The sequence below is a fragment of the Ananas comosus genome, linkage group 19, assembly GCF_001540865.1.
Source record: "Ananas comosus cultivar F153 linkage group 19, ASM154086v1, whole genome shotgun sequence".
Lineage (NCBI taxonomy): Eukaryota > Viridiplantae > Streptophyta > Magnoliopsida > Poales > Bromeliaceae > Ananas > Ananas comosus.
The window spans coordinates 9,681,885-9,704,224 of NC_033639.1; the positions used below are offsets into that span (position 1 = coordinate 9,681,885).

Consider the following 22,340-nt stretch of genomic DNA (forward strand, 5'->3'; position numbering starts at 1 on the left):
ATATAGTTTGTAAAATATTAATTGTGAGATTTGTTTATGTAAAAAATATTAATTTTTCATATTTTTTAAGTTCCTCGTACGAATCTCTCATGGTCACTGTATCAGGTTTTTCTTTTTTTCTTTTTTTTTTTTGTTTAATCCATAAGACACAGGATGATTTCTTATATACAGAGACAATTAGTATATCCCACTGTATGGGAAAAGTCACTTGTTTTTCAAACCATATCTAAGAAATTTAAATTAAACCTAGCAAAAACTTTTTAAATTTTGAACCTGGGTTGGATAATTTATTCTCATGCAATATACACATATATACCCATTTTCAAAATTTTGAATTACCATCCTTTCTATATATATATATATTGTTACTATACGTACGGTTTTAAAGGATAAACTTAATCAACCGTATTAATTAAATGTAAACAGCTCAAAAAGGATAAACTCTACTAATTAAATTTAGTTTTAGAAAATTTAGAATGTACACCCTGCGCTTAGATTTGAATTATTTTATATTTCCCCCCAAAAAAACGTATTTATATCCTCCACATTAATCCTACTTATACCACTCAACTCTTATCATTTCTTTTTGATCTTTTTATATATTCTAGCTGGGGAGGGAGAAAAAAAAGAAAAAAGAAAAAGTGAAAATTAAGGCTCTATTCTAAGTTGATATTATGAAGATTCAATTGCTTTTACTACTAACCACAATATTGTGTGTGCAACACAGCATTGGCTTTTCACTAGAGAGAGCCCAAAAGCGCTTCCCCATGCGCTTAAGTGGAGAACAACACTATCAAAGGTTCTTAAGAAGTGCTTCTGCTAGAAAAAGTTCAACTAAGGTATATATATAAGTTCATGACTATATAGCTTTTCTATAAATCACGAGTTTATTTCATTACGTACGTATTTTTCGATCATGTGTATATGCTTTCATTTTATTGTAGAAGAGTCGAATGTTCAATCTGATTGAGTACGGAGCGGACCCGAGCGGGACGCTGGATAGTAGTGAAGCTATTCTAAAAGCCGTAGAGGATGCGTTTAAAGTGCAGAGCGCGAGCGGCATGTTGTGGGGGGTCAATAACTTGGGCGGCGTGGTGATTGATCTGCACGGTGGCTACTACAAGATCGGCAAGCCGATCCGATTCCCGAGCGGCGGCGGGAATTTGGTGGTGAGCCTCTATTTTTGCGTTTAAGTTATAATTATTGATTTAGTTGATCATATTAGTAATTAATTAACAACGCTCTCAGTTCACTATAACAAATTAATATTTAAGAATGTTATTTTATTAGTTGTAAAAAGTATCTCAATATAGTCTAGCGTCATATTTGAAAGCGTCTGTTAAAACGTCGGCAAATGAAGAGTTGTCATATATATACTGACGCTTATGCCAAGCGGCGATAAAATATAATCTGATATTTTAAAATTTTAGAATTTTTAGAAAATTTTGAAATCCTAGAGCTTCGAAACATCGAAAAATTAAAAATAATAGCAAAGTTTATTATTGAATAAATATGACAATGCTTTTTAAAGCGTGTCGTCTAAAAATTGTCTTTATATTAAGATTTTTTTTATATAAACTATGTAATTTTTGTTTATACGAAAAAAAAAGAGAAATGATAGTATGATTCTTTCTAATAATAGCACTTATTTAGTTATTTCCTTATTCAAAAAATAACCATATATAGACATTTACTTTATTTTCCTTAAAGAAAAATATGTATATAAAGGCCACTATTCAAAAGTTTGAAAAATGATTAATTATTAAGATCATAAAAGCAATTAAAATGCTTCTCCAAACAGATAAATCTTAAAGTTGGCAAGCGCAGTTTACTCTTCAAGCCGTTAATTAGCTTCGGTGTATTTCCAAGTACTATTTTAGCCTTAAATGTCGCCTCACAACTTAACTACTTCAGACAAATCCATTTAGCAATTGTAAATACTTTTTTTTTTAGAATAATAATAACATATATAAGTTTTCGCTGTTAAATCTATCATATTGGCCATTTTTTTATCTATTAGATCATACTAACCGCTTATTAAATTTTGGAAGATCACTATCATCTTAACCGCATATCTCTTAATCAAAGACTCGACAATTTATCAGCACCAATAACTTAGTATTTTTAATAATATAGAATCTCGATTATATATATATATATATAGAGAGAGAGAGAGAGAGAGAGAGAGTAGAGCTACTATACTCTTACGAGTATAGAGCCCTTCGTACTCATAACTTAGTTTTGATGATAGAGCTTCCGAATCGATGATCCACTCAGTTAAGTATAATCTAGAGTATTTAAAACTTTTAAAAAATAAATTTCGTAATTTTTCAAAATTATAATAAAGTCCATCAAACGGACATAAATTGAATGATCAAAATTAAACGACATCCTAAAAATAAATAATTAGATCCTTCAATTTAAAATCGGAGTTATTAATCTTTATCTAGATAGTGAATAAAATTTTCTATCAAAAATTCAATCTATTCCAATTCTTTTATACTGTTAAACTAGCAAATATTCTATACCAGCCATTAAAATTACCAATGTTGTGATCTTTTGATCGTAAGATAAATGATATTGAAAAATTATAAAATTTAATTTTTAAAAATTTTAAATATTTTAGATAACATTTAGTAGTGGTATATATTAGGACTGATCTTTTGAATGTAGTTTCAAGGAGGCACGATAAAAGCATCAGATAACTTCCCCAGCACCGGCTACCTCGTCGAGCTCCACTCCCCGCAATCCTCCCACCGCCTTTCGCGCCACAATTCGCACTCTGCCAACCGCACCGCCGTCCACGCCTCCAACCTCGGCATCTACTACGAGGACATCACCTTCCGCGACGTCCTCTTCGATGCCAATTTCCGCGGCGGCGGCCTCCTGGTCGTCGACTCGGCCCGCACGCGCGTCACGAACTGCTTCTTCACGCATTTCCTCACCGACGGCATCCTCGTCGAGGGCGGCCACGAGACGTTCGTCTCGGACTGCTTCCTGGGGCAGCACCTCACCGTCGGGGGCGATCCCCGGGAGCGGAACTTCTCTGGTACCGCGATAAACCTCGCTAGCAACGATAACGCCGTAACCGACGTCGCGATTTTCTCCGCGGCCGTCGGGGTCCTCCTCCGCGGACAGGCCAACATCCTCACCGGCGTCCACTGCTACAACAAGGCCACCTACTGGGGCGGCGTCGGCATCCTCGTGCGCCTCCCGGGTTCAAGTCAAACCAGGCTCGACAATTGTTATATGGACTATACAGGTACACTTTACTACACCACACGTTTTTCACTTTCTATACTATACTATTTATTTTACGCAGAAACTCTGTGTTAAAACATAAAGTTTAGAGCAAAATTTACGCACAAATATAGTCTAGGGTTTGACTTCAAACTCTCTACGGTCAATTCTCATGTGTTCTACTTTTGCACTAGAAAGTCTACGCACAAATATAGTCTAGGGTTTGACTTCAAACTCTCTACGGTCAACTCTCATGTGCTCTACTTTTGCACTAGCTAGCTAGTAGCCTAGTACAAGTAAATTTGCGCGCGCTTAAATTAATATTTTATATTCAACAGGTATCGTTCTGGAGGATCCATTCCAAGTAATCATAACCAACGCATTCTTTTTGGGTGACGCGTACATCACACTCAAGTCCATCAAGGGCGAGATCTCGGGTCTGAACATCGTCGACAACACGTTCACCGGGTCATCGAACAGTCCAATTGTCAAACTCGACCACTCCGAGAAACCGTTCACGCACATTGACCAGGTCGTCGTCGACCGCAACAGCGTGCGGGGGATGGCCCTGAAGTCGACGGTCGGGAGGTTGACCGTAGCGGGGAAGGGGAGCCAGTGGACCGCCGACTTCTCGGGGCTGCTGGTGTTTCCGGACCGGATCACGCACGTGCAGTACGCGCTCCACTCGCGCGACCGACGGAGCATCCCCGTGCACGCGCTGACGGGCGTGGCAAACAACAAGGTGGTGGTGGAGGCGACGGGGGTGGTCGACGCTGTCGTGTCGGTCGCCGTCGACCAGTACTTGATGCCCGGGGAGGTCAACCACTTCTAATTAAGTAGAGAAAAAAATAATAATAATTTCGGGCTCTTTTTAATATTAATATTTGATAGATATAACATTCATTATTGGGTGAGTCGTGATTAGTTAAATTATTTATGCTGTTATTTTGGATATTGAATTTATGGGTAAGTTTAATTAGTTGCTTTTTGCTGATTAATTGTGTCTGATTTGGTCAAAAACAAAATGCTATGAATTTAGAACTTGGCAATGTTAAGATCGAAGTTTCAAACCCTATATCAGAGATTTGAGTTAATCTCGAACATTAAACAAAAAAAAAAAAAATCAACCTAAGCAATTTGTCTCATTTTTTTATTTTCACACTGTTGAACGTTACTGTTGAAAAAAGTAGTAAATAAATTTATCGTGTATAATTATTAACGATGGACCGACCAAATTTAATCAAATTAAATATATATATATATATATATATATATAAAATCAATCACTACAACAAAAACGGTCTATAGCGACACTTTTAAATATAGGTACATGTCAAAAAAGTGCTGCTAGCTAAANCTTGAAAATCGTTAATTAATTATAAAAGGAGGAGAGAGAAAAGGGGGAAAGAGAAAAATTAAAAGTGGGGCTACTGCTAAAATATTGGAATAAATCTAATATATAAAGTATTCTCATCATGAATAATATTCTCAGTGGACTTTAATTTGGATTCCCCGAAAATTAAAGCATTTCCCCTGTTACCATGATAACCACTTGAATTGAGGTCAACATCATGGTCTCTTTTTCGTCGTAGTTGTCATCAAGTGGTTTCCCCAAGTGGAGGAGCATCGCTAGATATAACATTGGATCGCCTTTTATGGTGACAAATCAAATAATTCTTTTTTTAAAAAAAGAAATTAAATATGGTCACAATATTTAGAAAATTTTAAAACTTACTTAGAACTATTCAGTAAAATTCTATTCAGTGTTAAAAGTTTTTATTATGATTGAAAAGTAGGAATTAATGCAGTCGAATATTCAGATGAAATAATATATTTAGTTTTCGATATTTTTTTTCAACATAAAATAAATTACTTCATAGATCTACCATTACAAACGCGCGATAATTAATAAGATGTTTTAGAGATTAAATTTCGAACTTCTGCCTTTGAACTATATAAGAAAGTTTTCAAATCAAATAATTTAGTCGCCTTCGAATATATATGTAAGAAAGTTTTCCTATCAAATAATTTATTATTAGATAACTAATTTTAACATTCAAATAGGATATTAAAGCTGTGAAAAACATTCTGAATAAAATAAAAAATTTTAATTTTAGGTTATTATTCCTTTTCTGAAGTGTGATAATTACTTTTGACTCCTTGGATTACTATCACTATTGAATATAAATATTAAAAATATTATTCTCTATCAATTTAAGTTTTTGTATAATTACAATTGTTTTATATAATTTAACTAAGTACTAAAGTAGAAAGTGCTAAATTTGAGTCCCATAAATCTCCTAACATTATTAATTTCTTTCCATTATATTTAAGTTCACGTCTTTGGCATATCGAAATATCTCAAATCCAAACATAAAAAAAAATGTTGAATATAAATATAATAATTAAATACGGTCTCTAATAGTTTATTTTTTAAAGAACAACGAATATTTCATATAACTTCACGTCTTTGGCCTTACCAAGTTATTAGTATTGTTTAATTTTTTTTATTTAAAAAAATTAACATCGTGAGTCTATTAAAAAGTCTTGAACTTAACTATAAGCTATAAGAAAATAAGGATTATTCCGTATAATTTAACGCATTAAAACAAAAGGGGTAAAAAAAAGCACTCTTAGACAAAAGGAGCAATTTTCTCATCCTGCAAAAATCACACTGAAACAAAAGGACTAACTTTCTCAACTGCAAAGATAGGAATAGACGTTATTGACCAGTAAGATTACCAAATTTGGTTAATGCTTTTAGTAAAGATATATAACTCTAATAATACTATTTTACTAATAAAAATAGAGTTACTTAGACTAAGAGAGCATGATATTAATAATTTACATCAGCTAGAGCCACATAAACATGCACTGATCACCATGCTAGAAAGTACACGTACATACCCAGAAAAAGAAAACCTAAAGATCAAATTCTCGCTCGAGAAGTAGAAGTCAGTACGCCAGTACATCCAGAGAACAGCCCTCGGCGACGCTGCCTTCGGATGATAACGGTGGTGGCAAGAGGCATCGGCGGCATGTCGGGCACGAGCTGCGCGACGCGAGCCAGCGGTCAACGCACGCGACGTGGAACTGGTGGCCGCACCCCGGCAGCACCCGGACCCGTTCACCATCCGCAAAGTCCGACAAGCATATGGCGCACCCCGCCGGCGGGGCCGGAGCGGCGTAGGTGGCGATGGGGAGGGCGGCGACGTGCTCGCGCTTGAGGCCGCGGGCGGCGCGGCGGCCGCAGCGGGCGGCGGGGCTGGCGAGGGCGCAGCGGACGGCACAGCGGAGAGTGGATTTGAGGCCGAGGGCGCAGACGAGGGCGCAGATCATGGCAGCCAGGATAACGGCCACATCGTAGTCGAGGGGAGCCGCCGAGTGATCGGCGCAGGGGGGAGGTGCTGTGGTGGAGGGGGTGGGGGGGAGGTAGGGTTCTTGCATGTTTGGCCGAGCTAGGGTTTTCTCTGGGTTAATTACATGCTCATGCATTTGATACTATTGTTAGTGTGTAAGATAAAGATATGAGAGAGAGAGAGGGGAGTGATAAACTGATAAGCCACTAAGCTGCCTTTTTCTTTTGAAAGAAGGGTAATGGGATTGGAGAGGATGGCATCTTAGTACTTGTGACCAGGGCTGCCAATGCAGCTTGCTGTTCGCAAGCCAATTGATCGATGTTGGGCTCGAAATAAGCTAGAGATCGAGCGGAACACGAGCTGGGCTAGTTTGCTCTAGCTTGAATATATATATATATAGAGAGAGAGAGAGAGAGTTCGGCTGGAATATTATCGATAGCACCAAGCGTTTGGTGCTATCAAGTTTTTTGCCGTTAAATTTAACCATTTAACTATTTTCATCTGTTAGATTATATTATTAAACCAATAACTTACTCAACCCTAGGGGGCCCATATTATTCTAACCGTACATTTTTTAATCCAAGGGTCAAAATCCTAATAGCACCAAATGCTTTGTAATATTGATAGTATTCCAGCCTAGGTATATAGAGTCCGGCTGGAATACTATCGATAGCACAAAACATTTTGTGCTATCAAGTTTTCCACCGTTAGATTTAACCCTTTGATTATTTTTATCCATTAGATTATACTATTAAATCAATAACTCACTCAACCTTAGGGGGCTCACATCATCCTAACCGTACATTTTTTAATCCAAGGGCTGAAAACCTAATAGTATTCCAACCTAGGTGTATATATATATATATATATATATATATATATATATATATATATAAAGTTTGACTATTATACTATCAATAGCACAAAGTGTTTTGTGTTATTAAGTTTTTTGCTGTAAAATTTACTCTAACTATTTCCATCCGTTAGATCATACTATTCAACTAACCACCCACTCAATTCTAGAAGACCACTATATATCATCGTAACTATACATCTTTCTTCCAATAGCCGAAAACCTAATTGCACAAATGACTTGGTACTATTAATAGTACGGTAACCTAATTCTATATATATATAGAGTGAAAAAGAGAGAGAGATTAAACTGGAATATTTTTGATAGTACCAAACCATTGGTGATATTAAGTTTTCAGGTATTGAATGAAAGAAGTCTATCTATCTATCTATCTATCTCTCTCTCTCTCTCTATATATATAATATTATATAAATTTTATTGTTTGAATTTTAGGCCAATCAAAATAGAATGAAGTCTATATTTTTTGAATTTTAATTATTAGAAAATTATTTTATCTTATTTTATTTTTTTACCTAGTAGTAGGGCTGACGATTTAACTTATTATTTGCGAGCCAGCTTGTGTTTGCTCGTTAATAAACAAGTTGGACATGAGCTGAACTTTTCAGCTTGATATTTTTGCAAACCAGTATGCGTTCAGCTCGTTTAATAAACAAGCGAACACGAGCCGATCTTAGATCGCTTATATTTGCAGATATTTTGGGTAAAATATTTTATATGTAAATAAAATATTCTTTTCGAAAGAAGCTTTAAACTAGAGTTTTTGTTTCTGTTTCATAAGAGAAACTATTTAAGATATTATAGTAATTACAAATATTCTATACGCACCGTGGAGCCAAACAGATACTTAGCTGCTATATACCCCATATTCTTTTAAATTGATAATTTGGGGCAATACAATGCATTAATTAATAAGTGTCATTTTATGAAGAAAAAGGAATCAAGCAACATAACCTAGTTGTTATTAAGGCATCGAATATTTCGTTTTCCCTAGAAAAGAGAGAGCACCCTTTTACTTATTTATATATTTATTTATATTTTCACAATCATTACACAACAACACACATGACACAACCTAAAAATTGGGTTTCTTGCAAAATTTTCTTAGTCTTAATCAGTTGCCCTGTTCCAATTTTGAAGGAATTAGTTAAAGATGCCAAAAAGCTTCTCATAAATTAATACATCAAAAAACATCAAAAAAAAGGGGCTCTCACCATGTTTGTGCTATTATTCTCTGTACAAAATCATAGTGTGAGGCAACATCAACGCCGCAGTGGTTGTTATTCGGAATGCTATTCAAAAAACGGCGGCACTCGCCGGTTGTTTTACATTATATATTATTTTATTCTTTTTTTAACAAACGGAGGTTTGAGCCTTCGACTTTGTATGTAGCTCTCGCCGCCATTTTCATAGCTCGGAAAATGGCTCGGCTACGGATGCAAATGGATCTGGATTGATAGAGCTTCTATCCCAATCCATTTAAAACGGGACAAGTGGAGACGAAAAAATAAGATAAAAATAACATATTTCAAATTCTTCCCGATCCACTAAGGAAATTGAGCAGGAGGTGGGAGTACTTTTTCTCCTCTCGATCTATTCCGATTCACTAAAATTTCGTCAAAAATCTACTTTTATCCTAACGCGTCGAGAATGACATGATAAGTGAGGAATCTGTCATGAATCTATCCGGACCCGTCAAGAAAAAAGGGCGGCATAGGTCCCCACCTCCCGCCTTCAGATCCACTCCGTTTGTATCCATCCATATTCATGGCCCGAGATTTTGTCCATTTGACTTGGTCAAGTCATTTTAGACCGGACTCGGGTCTAAAATAGCAAAGAAAATTTCGGTTCGGGTCTGGTTCGACCCGGACAACTTTATCCGGCCTACAATCAGGTCCGGTCCAATTGTATAACTAGGCCCGGCCCAATGTTTGCTTACTAGTCGTTGCATGAAATTAGGGTTTGCTTCCTCCCTCCACTCTCTCTCTCTCTCTCTCTCTCTCTCTCCCCCCCCTGCGGTGGATCATGGCGGAACAGGTAAAACGCACACTCTTCGTCCTCTACGTTCTCCTTTTCTCCCATTAATTGCTCTATGCATGCATCAATTGCTTACAAAAGTGTTCTTAGTCCATGTCCCTGAGTATATGAAGCAAATGATAGGAGATGGGAACATAGAGAGGTCAGAAGAGATGTTGTGAGCTTGAATTGAGCCCTATTTAATGAGTGCTCGAATGGGTCTTGCTGTAATTAGTCGATTATTCGGAAAGTTTACGCCTTTATTTTTTGTATGTAGTGTTAATTTAGTGTTAGTTTAAAATGCTACTTGTAGTTAGTTTAATTTAGTGCTAGTAAAATACTACTTGTAGTTATGCATAGGGAAAAAAATGCAATCTTTTCTTATTTGTATTTAGAAAATTTTGTAATGTGAAATGCATCAGACGTGTTTCTCGCTTTGATCCATGATGGACCTGTAGGAATACTCCAAGACTCCGCCGTTGTCGTTTGTTCATGTATCGCATTAGATAGATATTGTGTTCATGGAATACGATTCATGTGAAGGAAGCTTCGGACTCGTATTGTTCGTGGATTGAGATCTCTCGTTGTGCTTCTGTAGCTCGGATGTAGAGCGGTTGGCTGTTAAGCGGCAAGTAATATATCTTAATTTTTTGCATCCCATTTACACAAAGTAGACACCTAGGATGGAAACTGCTTGTGTAGTTGTTTGATTTTAGTTTGAGAATCTTCTCATCTTAGTATTTGGAACTATTGGAATGGTATTATCGTTGTTTCGTTTTGTATTAATAAAGCAAGCTCTAGAAGCATATAGCTGATTTATAAAGGTTAATAGTTAGTGTTCATGGGGAAAAGTTTGTTTTTTGATGGTTTGTAATTTTTCCTGCAGAAGGCATTCCTCAAGCAGCCAAAGGTTTTCCTTTGGTGACTTTTTCCTGCTTTCTGTTTGCACATTTTTTTCATGGTTTTACGTGTTACGTGCGATCGTGTTTTAGTGACAAGATGGTTTGTAGCTCGAAGAAATCTGGAAAGGGAAAGAGACCTGGCAAGGGTGGAAACCACTTCTCGAAGAACATTGGGCTGGGATTCAAGACTCCCGGAGAAGTCATTGAAGATATGATCAGCTTATTTTACTTTTGATATAAATTTGGTAAAAGTTTCTTGGAACATCTGACTAATCAAATTTTCTGTCCATATTTATTCAATGGTTTTGAATAGTTTACGTTGCAGTGTAACATTTGTGATTTATATTGATCAAGTGGCTGGATTTTCAACAGCATGTGATTATTTTTATTTTATGTGCTGTATTAGTTTGTGTTAAAGTACTCCTCACCAACGCAGCCCTGTTTATTTTATTTTATTTTATTTTTGCTTGCAGGGACATGTATAGATAAAAAATGCCCATTACTGGCACCATATCCATTAGGGGCTGCATTTGGATGGCACATGCCATATTGCCAAAAATGAGTAGAACTATTATCGTTCGCAGAAACTACCTCCACTATGTGAAGAAATATTGAAGGCAAGCTAAATATCTGCAACTTGATTTTACTTTGCCTGCAATTTTATTAATGAGTTAGATGGTATATCTCTTTTCTTTCAGGTACAAAAAGAAATACCCAAATATCCCTTCACACATATTCCCATGCTTCCATGTGAAGGAAGGAGATCATGCTATCATTGGCCAATTCCAGTACGCCTCCTAATGCCCTAATCTAACAATCTAGCTAGATAATTAACCTTTATATATTTCTATTGCTCATTGACTCGCGGAGTAGAGAAACTGCTTTAGAAAGTAGAAGCTTCTAGAAATCATGCACTAGGCAAACTAAAAATCTGCGCTTTTTCTGCGGGGGGGAAGTTGAATTGAGCTCCTGGGTCCCGAAAGTGGAAGCTCCAGGTTGAAGCTTCTTCTTTTGCTAGAATGAGTTGCTGTTGAGGATATTTTATCGAAATAGCTGTTAGTGCTTCTTTGAATAGCTTTAATGAGAAAATACTTAAATAGAAGTTCCAGCTAGGCCAAGCAGGGCTGTAGTATGTCGATCTGTTAATGATTTGCCTATTGTAAAATTCATGTGGTTTGATCATACAGTAACTTGTTTATTTAGGTAATTATCCAAGACTCTGAGGTTCAATGTCCTAAAAGTCATTCCAGCTGGATTGACAAGCACAGGTGGAAAGAAGGCATTCGCCACCTCTTGAGGCTGTCAAATTCCTATCTATCCTGCCTAATTGAGTTGATAAGTAGTAACTACTACGAGTCTTGCTCTCTTATTGTGTGCATAGTGGTTTTTGCTCAATTCAGTTTTCCTGTTTCCTGGTTTTTCTCTATGGATGTGACTAGTGAAATTAGTTGAAATTTTATTTTATTTTGACTATTTTCTGTGGTATTGTGTTGCTAACATCAGAAGCAACTGATTTTTCCTTTTACTTTTCTTTAAGTGACAAATTTAATCCTTTCCGCGAGGAACGGCATGTAGATTCTTTCCATTTAAAAATGTGGGAGCACTGAGAGTTACTTCAGATGTTGATATCTTATTTGTCATCATTTTCTACTTTTCAATTAAGTGTTTAGTGCTGGTACGAATTTGTAAGCATACAAGGCAGTGTTGTTATTGTTGCATCACTTGAATTTAAAATTTCTCTTGGTATGACCTGTGATGGTTCATTAACTACTTAAGTCGTTACCGTTATGTGTTAACTACTAAAAAAAGATTTAAAGGGACGATTTCGTGTTAAATTAAACTCATCTTGTTTGAGAGTTGCACCACTCTCTCTGTTTAGCAAATCACATGCTTAGAGACTTTGGTCTAATTTTTATTCCACCAGAAAATATTTGGTAACTTGGTAGGTTGACTGACACCCTCAACTTGAAGAAAATATTGTTTGGAAGGCATGTTATCTATCCTTGTGCTTCAAGTGCATCTTTAGGGTTTGGACATTCCTTATTTGGAAACATGATCTAACTATTCTAATACCCTTCTCACCTCTCTCTCTTTGTCCCTCTCTCTCATCCATTCCAACAGCATGAGCCACAAAGGAACTTACCTTTGGGCTCTATTTGCATCTCTTGCATCTTTGCTCTCTACACAACTCATAATACAAAATCCACCATATTTGAAACTCTTCTCCATTTTCACGACATTCGTCGAACCACCCGATCTTGTTTCTATTACAGTAGAGAGCTCCCACCACCTCCGCCGCCGCCACCACCACCGCAAGCGACCTGTGTCCAACAGCACAATCTGCGATGATTTTCTCCCTGACTTTCCCCCGTCGGACACGAACATGACTTCCTACTTATGTGTCGACCGCAACGGCTGCTGCAACTTCACGACGGTGCAATCGGCGGTCAATGCGGTCGCTGACTTTAGTCCAAAGAGGACCATCATATGGATCAACAAGGGAATTTACTAGTAAGCTACGTTCCTAGTTTTCCTTCAAGAGAGAATGATTGTCCATATTCATCCTTCACAGCTAGTAGAGCTAAATGTGTGTTTAGTGAGAAGGTTATGATCTTGAAGACAAAACCCAACATCACATTTCAAGGGCAAGGGATGGACCTGACGGCGATCGCGTGGAATGACACGGCCAACTCCTCGCACGGCACTTTCTACAGCGCATCGGTCACCGTATACGCAGCAAACTTTGTGGCAAAAAACATAAGTTTCATTGTACATACTAGAATTAACACCCTTCATATATTCTTGCAATAGTTGGGCAACTAACAAAGTAAAAAACTTGCTTGCTTCTCGGCATGTTTGTTGTACCAGAATGTGGCCCCCATACCGAACCCGGGCGATTTCGGAGCGCAAGCCGTGGCAATTAGGGTCGCAGGCGATCAAGCCGCCTTCTGGGGTTGCGGGTTCTTCGGAGCTCAGGATACTCTCCATGATGATGGAGGTAGACATTACTACAAGGAATGCTTCATCCAAGGCTCAATTGATTTCATCTTTGGGGATGCTAGATCCTTGTATGAGGTAAGTTCTACCACTAAATTTTGAGCCTAATTGGTAATGTTCATAACCAATCTAACAAACCTTTCTCAGTGTAATAACAATCTATTAGTCGATGGCGTTTTCCAGTCACACTCGCAATCGGGTTCGTCGTTGACAGTTGGATTAAGTGTGATTTGGCTCTGATCAAACTATGAAGATGGGTAATTGTGTCCAAACACTAGTTTAATTTGATCACAAGGGTTAGTGTGACAAACTTTGGATAATGTTAAACTCCAAATTGCATGTTCCTTTCCTTTTCAGCTGACTCTTGTACCCTCTAAGGGACAAAAGATCCTTGTAGGGCCTTCTTTGGTTACTTAAGCTTTTGCAAAGATATTTTTTGAAAAGGGAGGCGAAAAAAGCAATTCCTCTTCACGGCTCCACACTTTATTTGCTAGATGTTTGACAGTAGAAGTAGAAGTTTTAAATAAGATGTCTACTTTATATCACAGCAAAGCCTCATATTGTTTTTTTTTTTTTGGTTTGTCATGTTTTTAGCCGCTGTTTTTTACGTTAGAAACCGCTGTTTTTTACGTTAGAAAAGTTCTTCTAGAAGCCTGGCTAGAGAAAAATGAAAATATTGAAGAAGAATCTCTGCTTGCTGCAACTTGTGACTCAGGATTGCAGGCTGATCTCCATAGCCTCACCGGTGCCGGCCGGAGTGAGGTTCATAAACGGCGTGGTGACCGCGCACGGCCGAACGTCCGGCGACGAGAACACGGGCTTCGTGTTCGTGAAGTGTAGCATCGGAGGGACGGGCCAAATATGGTTAGGCAGAGCCTGGAGGCCTTACGCCCGCGTCGTCTTCGCCTACACCTCCATGTCCGACATCATCGCCCCCGAAGGGTGGAACGACTTCAACGATCCCGCGAGAGATCAGTAAGAATTCGAAACCACGATACATATACACGTATATATACATATTGCAAACAACCTTGCGCGAAATATACGACTGCTTTTTTGGTTTCCGAAAGTATTGTAGCTCAATTTGTACCTTTACATACGGCAAAAAACATCCAAATTTTTAGTAAGTGTACAAATATAATGAAAAATGAAAGCCTCATGGAATTTGGATTAAATGAAACTCTTTTTTTTTAAAAAATAATTTTTAATGTTAACAGGAGCATCTTTTTTGGTGAGTACAAGTGCAGTGGTGATGGTGCAAATTTGACCATGAGAGTTCCTTATGTTCAAAAGCTCAATGACACACAAGCTTCTCCCTTCCTCAATATTTCTTTCATTGATGGAGACAAATGGTTGCTACCTTTTGGTAATTAAAACCTATAATTTAATACTAAATACACCATAAATTAAACAAATGTTATATAATAAATAACACTCTTTTACTATTTAGTTTAATGAGGGCTAGAGAGAGAGAGAGAGAGAGAGAGAGAGAGAGAGAGAGAGGGTACTTCCACATATTCCTCTTTCTTAATATAAAACTTAAATGGATATTAAACATACAAAAGAAATTCACATAAATGTGCACATGTACCACTTTGTTTGCAAAAAAAAAAAAGAAAAAAAAAAGTGAATATTACTTTGAATTATTTGTGTTTTGTCATATTCTTTTTGAAGCACACTTGTGCATGATTAGTTTGATTTTTGGAGCAACTTATGCTTAATCTAGAAGCGCTTTTCCGAAGGGCTCAAATTGAACGTGGACTGAGAAATTGGACCAAAGAAAAGTCATCCAATTTATATGGGAGTAATAATAACGTAAGAAGACTTAAATGCATTAACAAGTGGTCACCTAAAGGAATTATTAAGTCAACTCTCTTAATCTTATTTGCTATTTAAAGTTTTAAACACCACCGTGCTCTTCATGGCACTGAGATTTGTGTACCAACAATGGCAACGATGCATGCGGATGTTGACTTGACCAAGTTTGAAGAGGACCATGATCTTACTGTTCTAAACCTCAAAAAGAATAAGTAATTATTCGAATATTCTCGCTTCGAGCCAAATGTATGCGTACATGTGACCCACGATCATATCAAAATAAGAACAAAAATCAATACAAGGAGGGTCTGTTTGGTCTTGTTGTAGATTGCAGTGCAGTCGAAACAAAGGATTAAGATGAAACATTATAGTACGGTCGTCGTAAGTTTATCCTCTCTACGACACAATGCAAATACAGAACTAGAGCTTCTGCGTTCGATCTTAATACCTCATTTTTTAGCCACCGAACTTTTCTACTTGCTAAAAGCTAACTTTAGAGTAATCACTATTATGGAGTTTCATTCTTTTCCAATAATAAATGTTGTTTTAAATAGTTTTTTTTTTTTTTTTTTTTTTTTTTTTTTTTTTTTTTTTTTTTTTGCAGCGAAGAAAGAGAATTGCTATTTGTTGCATTGAATCTTATGGTAATAAATGGCTAAATAATGTTATTTATTTGCATCATTAAAACATCGATCACAAATTGTTATTATAGATAAAATTATTATAGTGAATGTAATATGGTATCAGAAACAGTCCTAATCGCAATTCTCTTTTTAGTAGTCAAATCTCTATCCAATACCTCTGCTCGTTTATTCCATGTAGGTTGCATGGTTCACATGAAAGAACCTGGTTTCTAATTTATTACACGTTCTCTATGAATTTGCTGGACCAGTTAAAATGCGCCATGTGTTGTTTTGTGTGTGGCCTGGTCTATAGACCGGGTCTAGGCAATGTTAGGAACACCCATTACAAGGTGGCGTGTTACGTGCGTATAGGAGTAAACTCAGAGGCCAGGAATTGATCCCGTGTGAGCACAATTTTGGAATTTATTATAGCAGGTGATCCGCTCGTAATAATAATTTATTAGTTTAAAATATTTAATTTTAATTATTACTAATATGATTAATGATTTTTATGTTTTTAATCTTTGTTTTCATTCGATACGCGATTATTCAGCTATCACATTTAATTTTTGGTCCTTCTTTATGGCTGATTTTTCATATAAGCGTAATATCAAAATTTTAATCTCCCATCTCCCTTACATGTGGGCGTTGAGTCAAAGGGTTAGAACCCGTGATTGAATAATGAGTTTCAATTCACTATTTTTCAAAAAGAGGAGAAAAAATCTGAGTAAAATATCTGAACAATTACAAACATATTCTACAACATTTAGCGGAGACGTATAAAACACAAAACAACAAGTGAACATAAAAACCGACCGTCATAGTTGGTGCCTGAGAGATTCCAAATTCGAATACTAATTGATTTACATTCTCAGCTAAGTTTATTTCTAAGCCTCCGTTTGGTTCGGGGTTAAGGAAAAAGTAGCTATACCAGGGATAGGGTTAAGTTCAGGGTTAAAGTGGTGTTAAAATTTTTTTGTGTTTGGTTGGAATAGGTGGGATAAAAAGATAATGATTGATAAATAAGAAAAAAGGTGAGGGCTCGGGATGCGTGCGGGGTTAAAGTTGGGAAGGGGAGTGGGGTTAATGATTGATAAAGAAGAAAAAGGTGAGAGCTCGGGATGCGTGCGGGGTTAAAGTTGGGAAGGGGGTGGGGTTAGTAAACCCCACCCTTTTTTCATGGTGTTTGGGTATAAATTGGGGGTTAAGAGGTTATTCCACCCCTTAACCCCCAACCAAACGGGGGCTAAAAGAAATAAACGAAACGACCAACTTATTCAATCCAACCACAAGGAAAAAACCAAATTGGTATATAGCTCTAGTAAAACTTTTATCTCCCCAAAAAAACACACAAAAATAAAACAAAGGGGAAAAAAAACAATCTAAAGTGCTCGTCAACATCAAACTCTACTGTTCTAGTCGAAACACGACAAGCGTGATTTTGACTTTGACACCGCGCGATGCCAACTACGTGGACCCCACTTTCTCCACTCATTAAATTCATCCCCTTCGCGCACGTTTATAATAATATCATCATAAAAAAAAAAAAAAAAAACACATAAAGTTGTTCTAGAAAGATTCCTTACGACTTCTTCTTCTTCTTCTTCTGAAATAAGTAATATAACACCGTAGAGAAAACAAAAAAATAAAATAAAATAAAATAAAAATATTTACATGTGTTGTTGATAATGGGCTCGATCCCCTCCTTAATTATCTCTCTCTAACCCAAAATAAATTGGATATTGCATGCATTTATAATATCTAATTAAGAGAAGTACCCGTCGACTCTGCTATTAGCGGAGGGCGCCGTCGTCTTCGGCAGCATCATCTGATCGTGCACGCCGTCGAAGACGAATCCTTCGCTCATCTCCGCCTGCGATGCCGACGACACGCTACCGCCACCGCTGTAGCCATGAACATATATATCATCTTGATCATTTTTACCACCCGTGTTACTATTATTATTATTATTATTGTTGTTGTTGTTGTTGTTGTTGTTATTATTATTACTACTATTGTAGAGATCTTGGGTGAACACAGGTCGGCTGTAGTGGAACTGGTCCATGTAGGAGGGCTGCTGCTGCTGCTGCATGTGGCCGAAGGAGACGACGGTGGGGGCGGGCCGAGCCGAATCGCCGAACATGGGCCCGAAGTTGATGACGGGCCCGGCGGTCGGGGGGAGGTGGGCCGGGGGGCCGGACGGGATGCCGGTGAACTGCTGCACCATGGCGCGGAAGTTGGCGGTGTCGGTGTTGAGCAGCGTCGTCGGGGCCCGACGCGAGGCCCGCGACCGCCTGCGGGCCGTCTTCCCGGCCCGGCCCATTTGCGGCCCACAACCGGCGGCGGAGGCGGTGGCGGCGGAGGCTGCTGCAGCGGCGGTCGTCACGACGGTCGACTCGGCCGGGCCGTGCCCGAACATGGCCGACGTCGAGGAAGGATGCGAGCCGAGAGCGTAGAAGTGGGCCCAATCCGTAGCATCGCCACTCATAGCCATAAAAATTGATTAGATTAATAATAAAATTTGAACCGAAGTAAGCTCGAGCTAAACGAGGGTGGGGGAGGAGAAGGGGATGTATGGGAGATGGTATAAATAGATGGATTTGGAGAGAGTCAAAAAGAACGGAGTTTCACGAGGGTCGTTTTCGGCCGTCGGATGGCCGAGTGGGGGGAGATGGAGGGCGGATGACGCGCCACGTGGAGAAGCGCGGCGCTTCTCGAAGGAAGGGACGAGGAAGGGTCGTTGGAGACAATTCTTGATGACGTGGCGGGTCGGGGCGGCTACGTCATCTTGAGTTGAGGGTGTTGACTTGTTGACCGGGTGTTGCTTCGGTTTCGGGGGGTTGTTTGGCTCCGCTTAATTATTAATTAATTAATTAACCCCAACAATTATTGCTGACGCCCACACCCCTGCATATGTGGTTAGTTGTTACGTACTACTAAATTATATAAATTATTATAATTATGCGAAATAACTATTTTCTCTACGGGCTTAAATTATTAGAGAATAATATTTTTATATTTTATCTACAATACATAGTACACTGCTTTTTTTAAAAAAAAATAATAAAATCTGTCTTTTTTTTAAAAAAAAATAAATGCTATCCTAGTGTTTGTTTAAAATATCAGAATAAGAATTAATTAAATTTTGCTTAGATGAAGAGACGCTAAAAATTACGTGTTATTCTAAACATTGCATCTCATTTTAAACGTTCAAATGTTAATATTATTGGCTTGATTTGTTATATACCAAAACAACAAATTGTTTTGATAGAAAATGAGCTTCACATGAAAAAAAAAAAAAAAAAAAAAAACAAAGCAATTGCCAACTTATTATTATTTAAAAAAAAAACATTTTTTTTTCATATTCTCTTTTGAATTTTCTTTCACGTGCCAAATGTGAAAGGGCTAGATGCCAATTGTGGCGGCAAAGGCGGTTTTTGAGCAAATTACCGCCTGCTCCCGGTGCGCCAAATTATTTATAGACCGCTAATTATACTTATTCATAAGTGTTGTAACATACAGAAACAAATCCGACCAATATGATTTACAATATCTAAAAAGTTTAGACATAAAAAACTACGTGCGCACAAAGTTCAGAAAGGGATATAACTCGACCTTCCAAATGCTGCAAAACATATCGGATGAATTAGATTTTAATTTTAAAAATTTATAATTAGATATATTTTTGTACTGCAACACTTCTCATCAAAAGGAAGCATCCAAGAAATGCTTCCTCCTCTAGTTGATAGCAATGTTGTGATGAATCATGAATATTGTTAGGTGTATTCACATGCCCTGTCATTTTCAAGTTAGCTAGGATAAATAGAGACATAAGATTCTCTCATCCCTTCTAATTCCTCTCAATTAACTTAACCATTTTTTCTTACTACATTAGAATTAGAATTGCAACATTATTTTTCCTCCTAATATATATATATATATATATATATATATATATATAGANTATATATATATATATATATATATATATATATATATATATATGAGTGAGACTACTATGCTATCGGAAGCACGGAGCCTTCCGTGCTTCCAGCTCGTTTTCGATGTTGCGACTTTCGAATCGTCGATCGGCTCCGTTAAAGTTGATCTAGAGTATTTGGAGTACCTAAAAAATAAATTTTATTATTTTTCCGTATCATTTGCCTAGTGATCGAATGAGCTCAAAATCAACAAATTTCAATGGCCGTAGTGAGCCATTTGTAAGTTTAACGGTATAGAAATATCCAAATCACGTGAAATTTTGATAGAAAATTCTTTATACTATATAAAACAAGATCAATATCTTTGATTTAAAATTTTAATGTCATATTATTACATTTTGTAAGATTTTTATTTTCAGTCGTTAACTTTGAGCCCCTTCATTCACTAGACAAATGATATCGTAAAATCATAAAATTTATTTTCTAGATACTTCAAATACTCTAGATCAAATTTAATAGAGTCGATCGATGATTCGAAAGTCCCAACATCGAAAACGAGCTGGAAGCACGAAAGGCTCTGTGCTTTCGATAGCATAGTAGCCTCACTATATATATATATATATATTTTATTATTATTATTATTAAATATTTTCTCCATGGTAGGTAGTTTGATAGGTTGAGATCGCTCAAATCAATAAATTTTATTATATATTTTATTTGCTTCTAGCCTTCTGGGGTAGGTGAAGCTTGAAGATTCCCAAAAATTTTGATTGAATATAAAAGCTCCAGGTGGAGCTACATTAGGATCTATTAATAATTAAGGTTAGGTATTCATTCGTACGCCAACAACAGTTCATATGAAATTATAAATAATAAAGGCATAACTTAATATTTGATATTTACCAACGAATTTAACGAATTTTAAAAGATCTAATCAATATTTTTCTTATATCCTGTCAAATCAGTCTCTCCCTCGTATTATTAATTTGTGTTTTAACAAATATATATGGTGCGATGATATTATTAGATCTTTACGTGTAAACAATAACTCATATAAAAGAAAAGACAAAAATTTGATATTTGATATTTGATAGTAATATATCTTTAGATCCGAGCTTAGTTAATTTTAAAAGTTTTAATTAGTATTATTATTATTAACTTTGTTTGAAACCTATAAAAGCTTTTTAAGTTGATAAATAACCCCAACTTTTTGCCGGAATAAAGAGAACATTGCATGTAATTTTCCCACTATCTAGCCATGTAAAGGTCAAGTCAAATTAGTGGGCGTTCTCATCACTTAGCCTATGAAAGAGACAAGGTGATAGTAACGCACAAAACTATGCATATGAATAGAGCACATGCTTAATGAATCTACCCTACATCATATTATTATTATTATTATTATTATCCCCCCACCATTTTCCTTTCTTTTTTTCTTAAAAAAAATACTAGAAAATTAATTAATTAATTAAATTAAATTCTCCTCTTTGTACACTCAAACACGTCACTTATATTGATCACTACATTAATTGGAAGGTACTTTTGTGGAGTTGTGTCCCATATTTTCACACCCAAAGCTTAATTAACACATCATGATGTAGGTGTCGAAGAGTACTATATGATGACTAAATATATCCTTTTCCCAGTGTGTTTTGATACGCCCATATCTTGTCTCACATCTCATTAATCTATCCATATCCTTATCTTCGATGATTAAGCCATCCAAAATAGAGCTTGAGGTACTTAGTTTATTTATTTTTTCAGAAATGAACTTAGCTAAAAATGTAAAACAATTAAATTTCGTATTTAGAACTTAAGATATCAACTATTAAATTTTTTATCACCTCCGTTAAAAAACGCTCGATGATATGAATATAAAGCTTTTAACTCTTTTTTTTTTCTAAAAATACTGTTCAAACTTCTCTTAGTATTTAGTTTTTAGATGCGGCAAAAAGTATCAGAAGCATTGATTATTTCTGCTTTTTGATTAATTCTAGACGCTCATTTATCAATAATAGAATGTATAAACTCTAGGTTCTTTACTTAACATTCCGTTATTACTCTAATTATCAAATATTAAAGAATTTGTGCTAATGCAAACTTTTTTTTTTTTTTAAGGAGAAAGATAACATTCTATTCGTTTCAAACCACTGGTCGTCTAGTTGATAAAATACTTAAATATATTTTTGGAATGGGTTAAAATAAAAAAAAAATAAATGTTGGCTCAAGAGTCTGCATGGCGCGGCTCGGCTCGGCTCGGCTCGGCGCGCTCCATTGGAGCAAGAATAGTAAGAACCGGACGAAGAGGTGACGTAGCGAATGACGTGGAATGGGGGTCAAAGGAGGACCGAATATTTTATTATTAAATTATAATAATTACTCAATTAATTTATTTACTATATATCAAATCCGAGGATTCGAAGGTTATTATATTTTAATATTATTTTATTAATATATTAATATTAAATTAAAGTTGAAAGGGATCGCTTTGGTTATTAGGGGTTTGGTATTACGTGGGCCCCGCCCGGATTTGGACCGTTAAGCACGTTTGTGCTTGATTAGCGGCGAAGGTG

The 22,340-nt window shown here is 36.7% G+C and overlaps 4 protein-coding genes and 1 long non-coding RNA gene across 9 annotated transcripts; 3 read left to right on the forward strand and 2 right to left on the reverse strand.

Annotated features, from left to right (window-relative positions):
* LOC109724806 (polygalacturonase QRT3) lies at positions 768-4,072 on the forward strand. The gene is made up of 4 exons (XM_020253734.1): positions 768-839; positions 945-1,169; positions 2,674-3,262; positions 3,579-4,072. The coding sequence occupies exons 1-4, from the start codon at positions 768-770 to the stop codon at positions 4,070-4,072; spliced, it is 1,380 nt and encodes a 459-aa protein (XP_020109323.1).
* LOC109725292 (RING-H2 finger protein ATL74-like) lies at positions 6,056-6,845 on the reverse strand. Its single transcript, XM_020254436.1, has one exon. The coding sequence runs from the start codon at positions 6,733-6,735 to the stop codon at positions 6,196-6,198; it is 540 nt and encodes a 179-aa protein (XP_020110025.1). The 5' UTR covers positions 6,736-6,845; the 3' UTR covers positions 6,056-6,195.
* Positions 9,421-11,006, forward strand: LOC109725293. 4 transcript variants are annotated; one of them, XR_002220229.1, is made up of 4 exons: positions 9,421-9,507; positions 9,945-10,118; positions 10,373-10,633; positions 10,862-11,006. It is a non-coding gene; the product is annotated as an uncharacterized LOC109725293 (long non-coding RNA). The 4 variants fall into 4 exon arrangements; XR_002220228.1 differs by lacking the exon at positions 9,945-10,118 and having other exon boundaries at positions 9,431-9,507; XR_002220227.1 differs by lacking the exon at positions 9,421-9,507 and having other exon boundaries at positions 9,514-10,118.
* LOC109725291 (probable pectinesterase 8) lies at positions 11,088-14,935 on the forward strand. 2 transcript variants are annotated; one of them, XM_020254434.1, is made up of 6 exons: positions 11,088-11,176; positions 11,592-12,899; positions 12,986-13,157; positions 13,257-13,463; positions 14,101-14,360; positions 14,603-14,935. In XM_020254434.1, exons 2-6 carry the CDS (start codon positions 12,511-12,513, stop codon positions 14,757-14,759), a joined length of 1,185 nt encoding a protein of 394 aa, XP_020110023.1. In that variant the 5' UTR covers positions 11,088-11,176; positions 11,592-12,510; the 3' UTR covers positions 14,760-14,935. The 2 variants fall into 2 exon arrangements, with proteins under 2 accessions (XP_020110023.1, XP_020110024.1); XM_020254435.1 differs by lacking the exon at positions 11,088-11,176 and having other exon boundaries at positions 12,738-12,899; positions 12,993-13,157.
* On the reverse strand, positions 17,118-18,380 carry LOC109725042 (VQ motif-containing protein 22-like). The gene has a single exon (XM_020254091.1). The coding sequence runs from the start codon at positions 18,318-18,320 to the stop codon at positions 17,592-17,594; it is 729 nt and encodes a 242-aa protein (XP_020109680.1). The 5' UTR covers positions 18,321-18,380; the 3' UTR covers positions 17,118-17,591.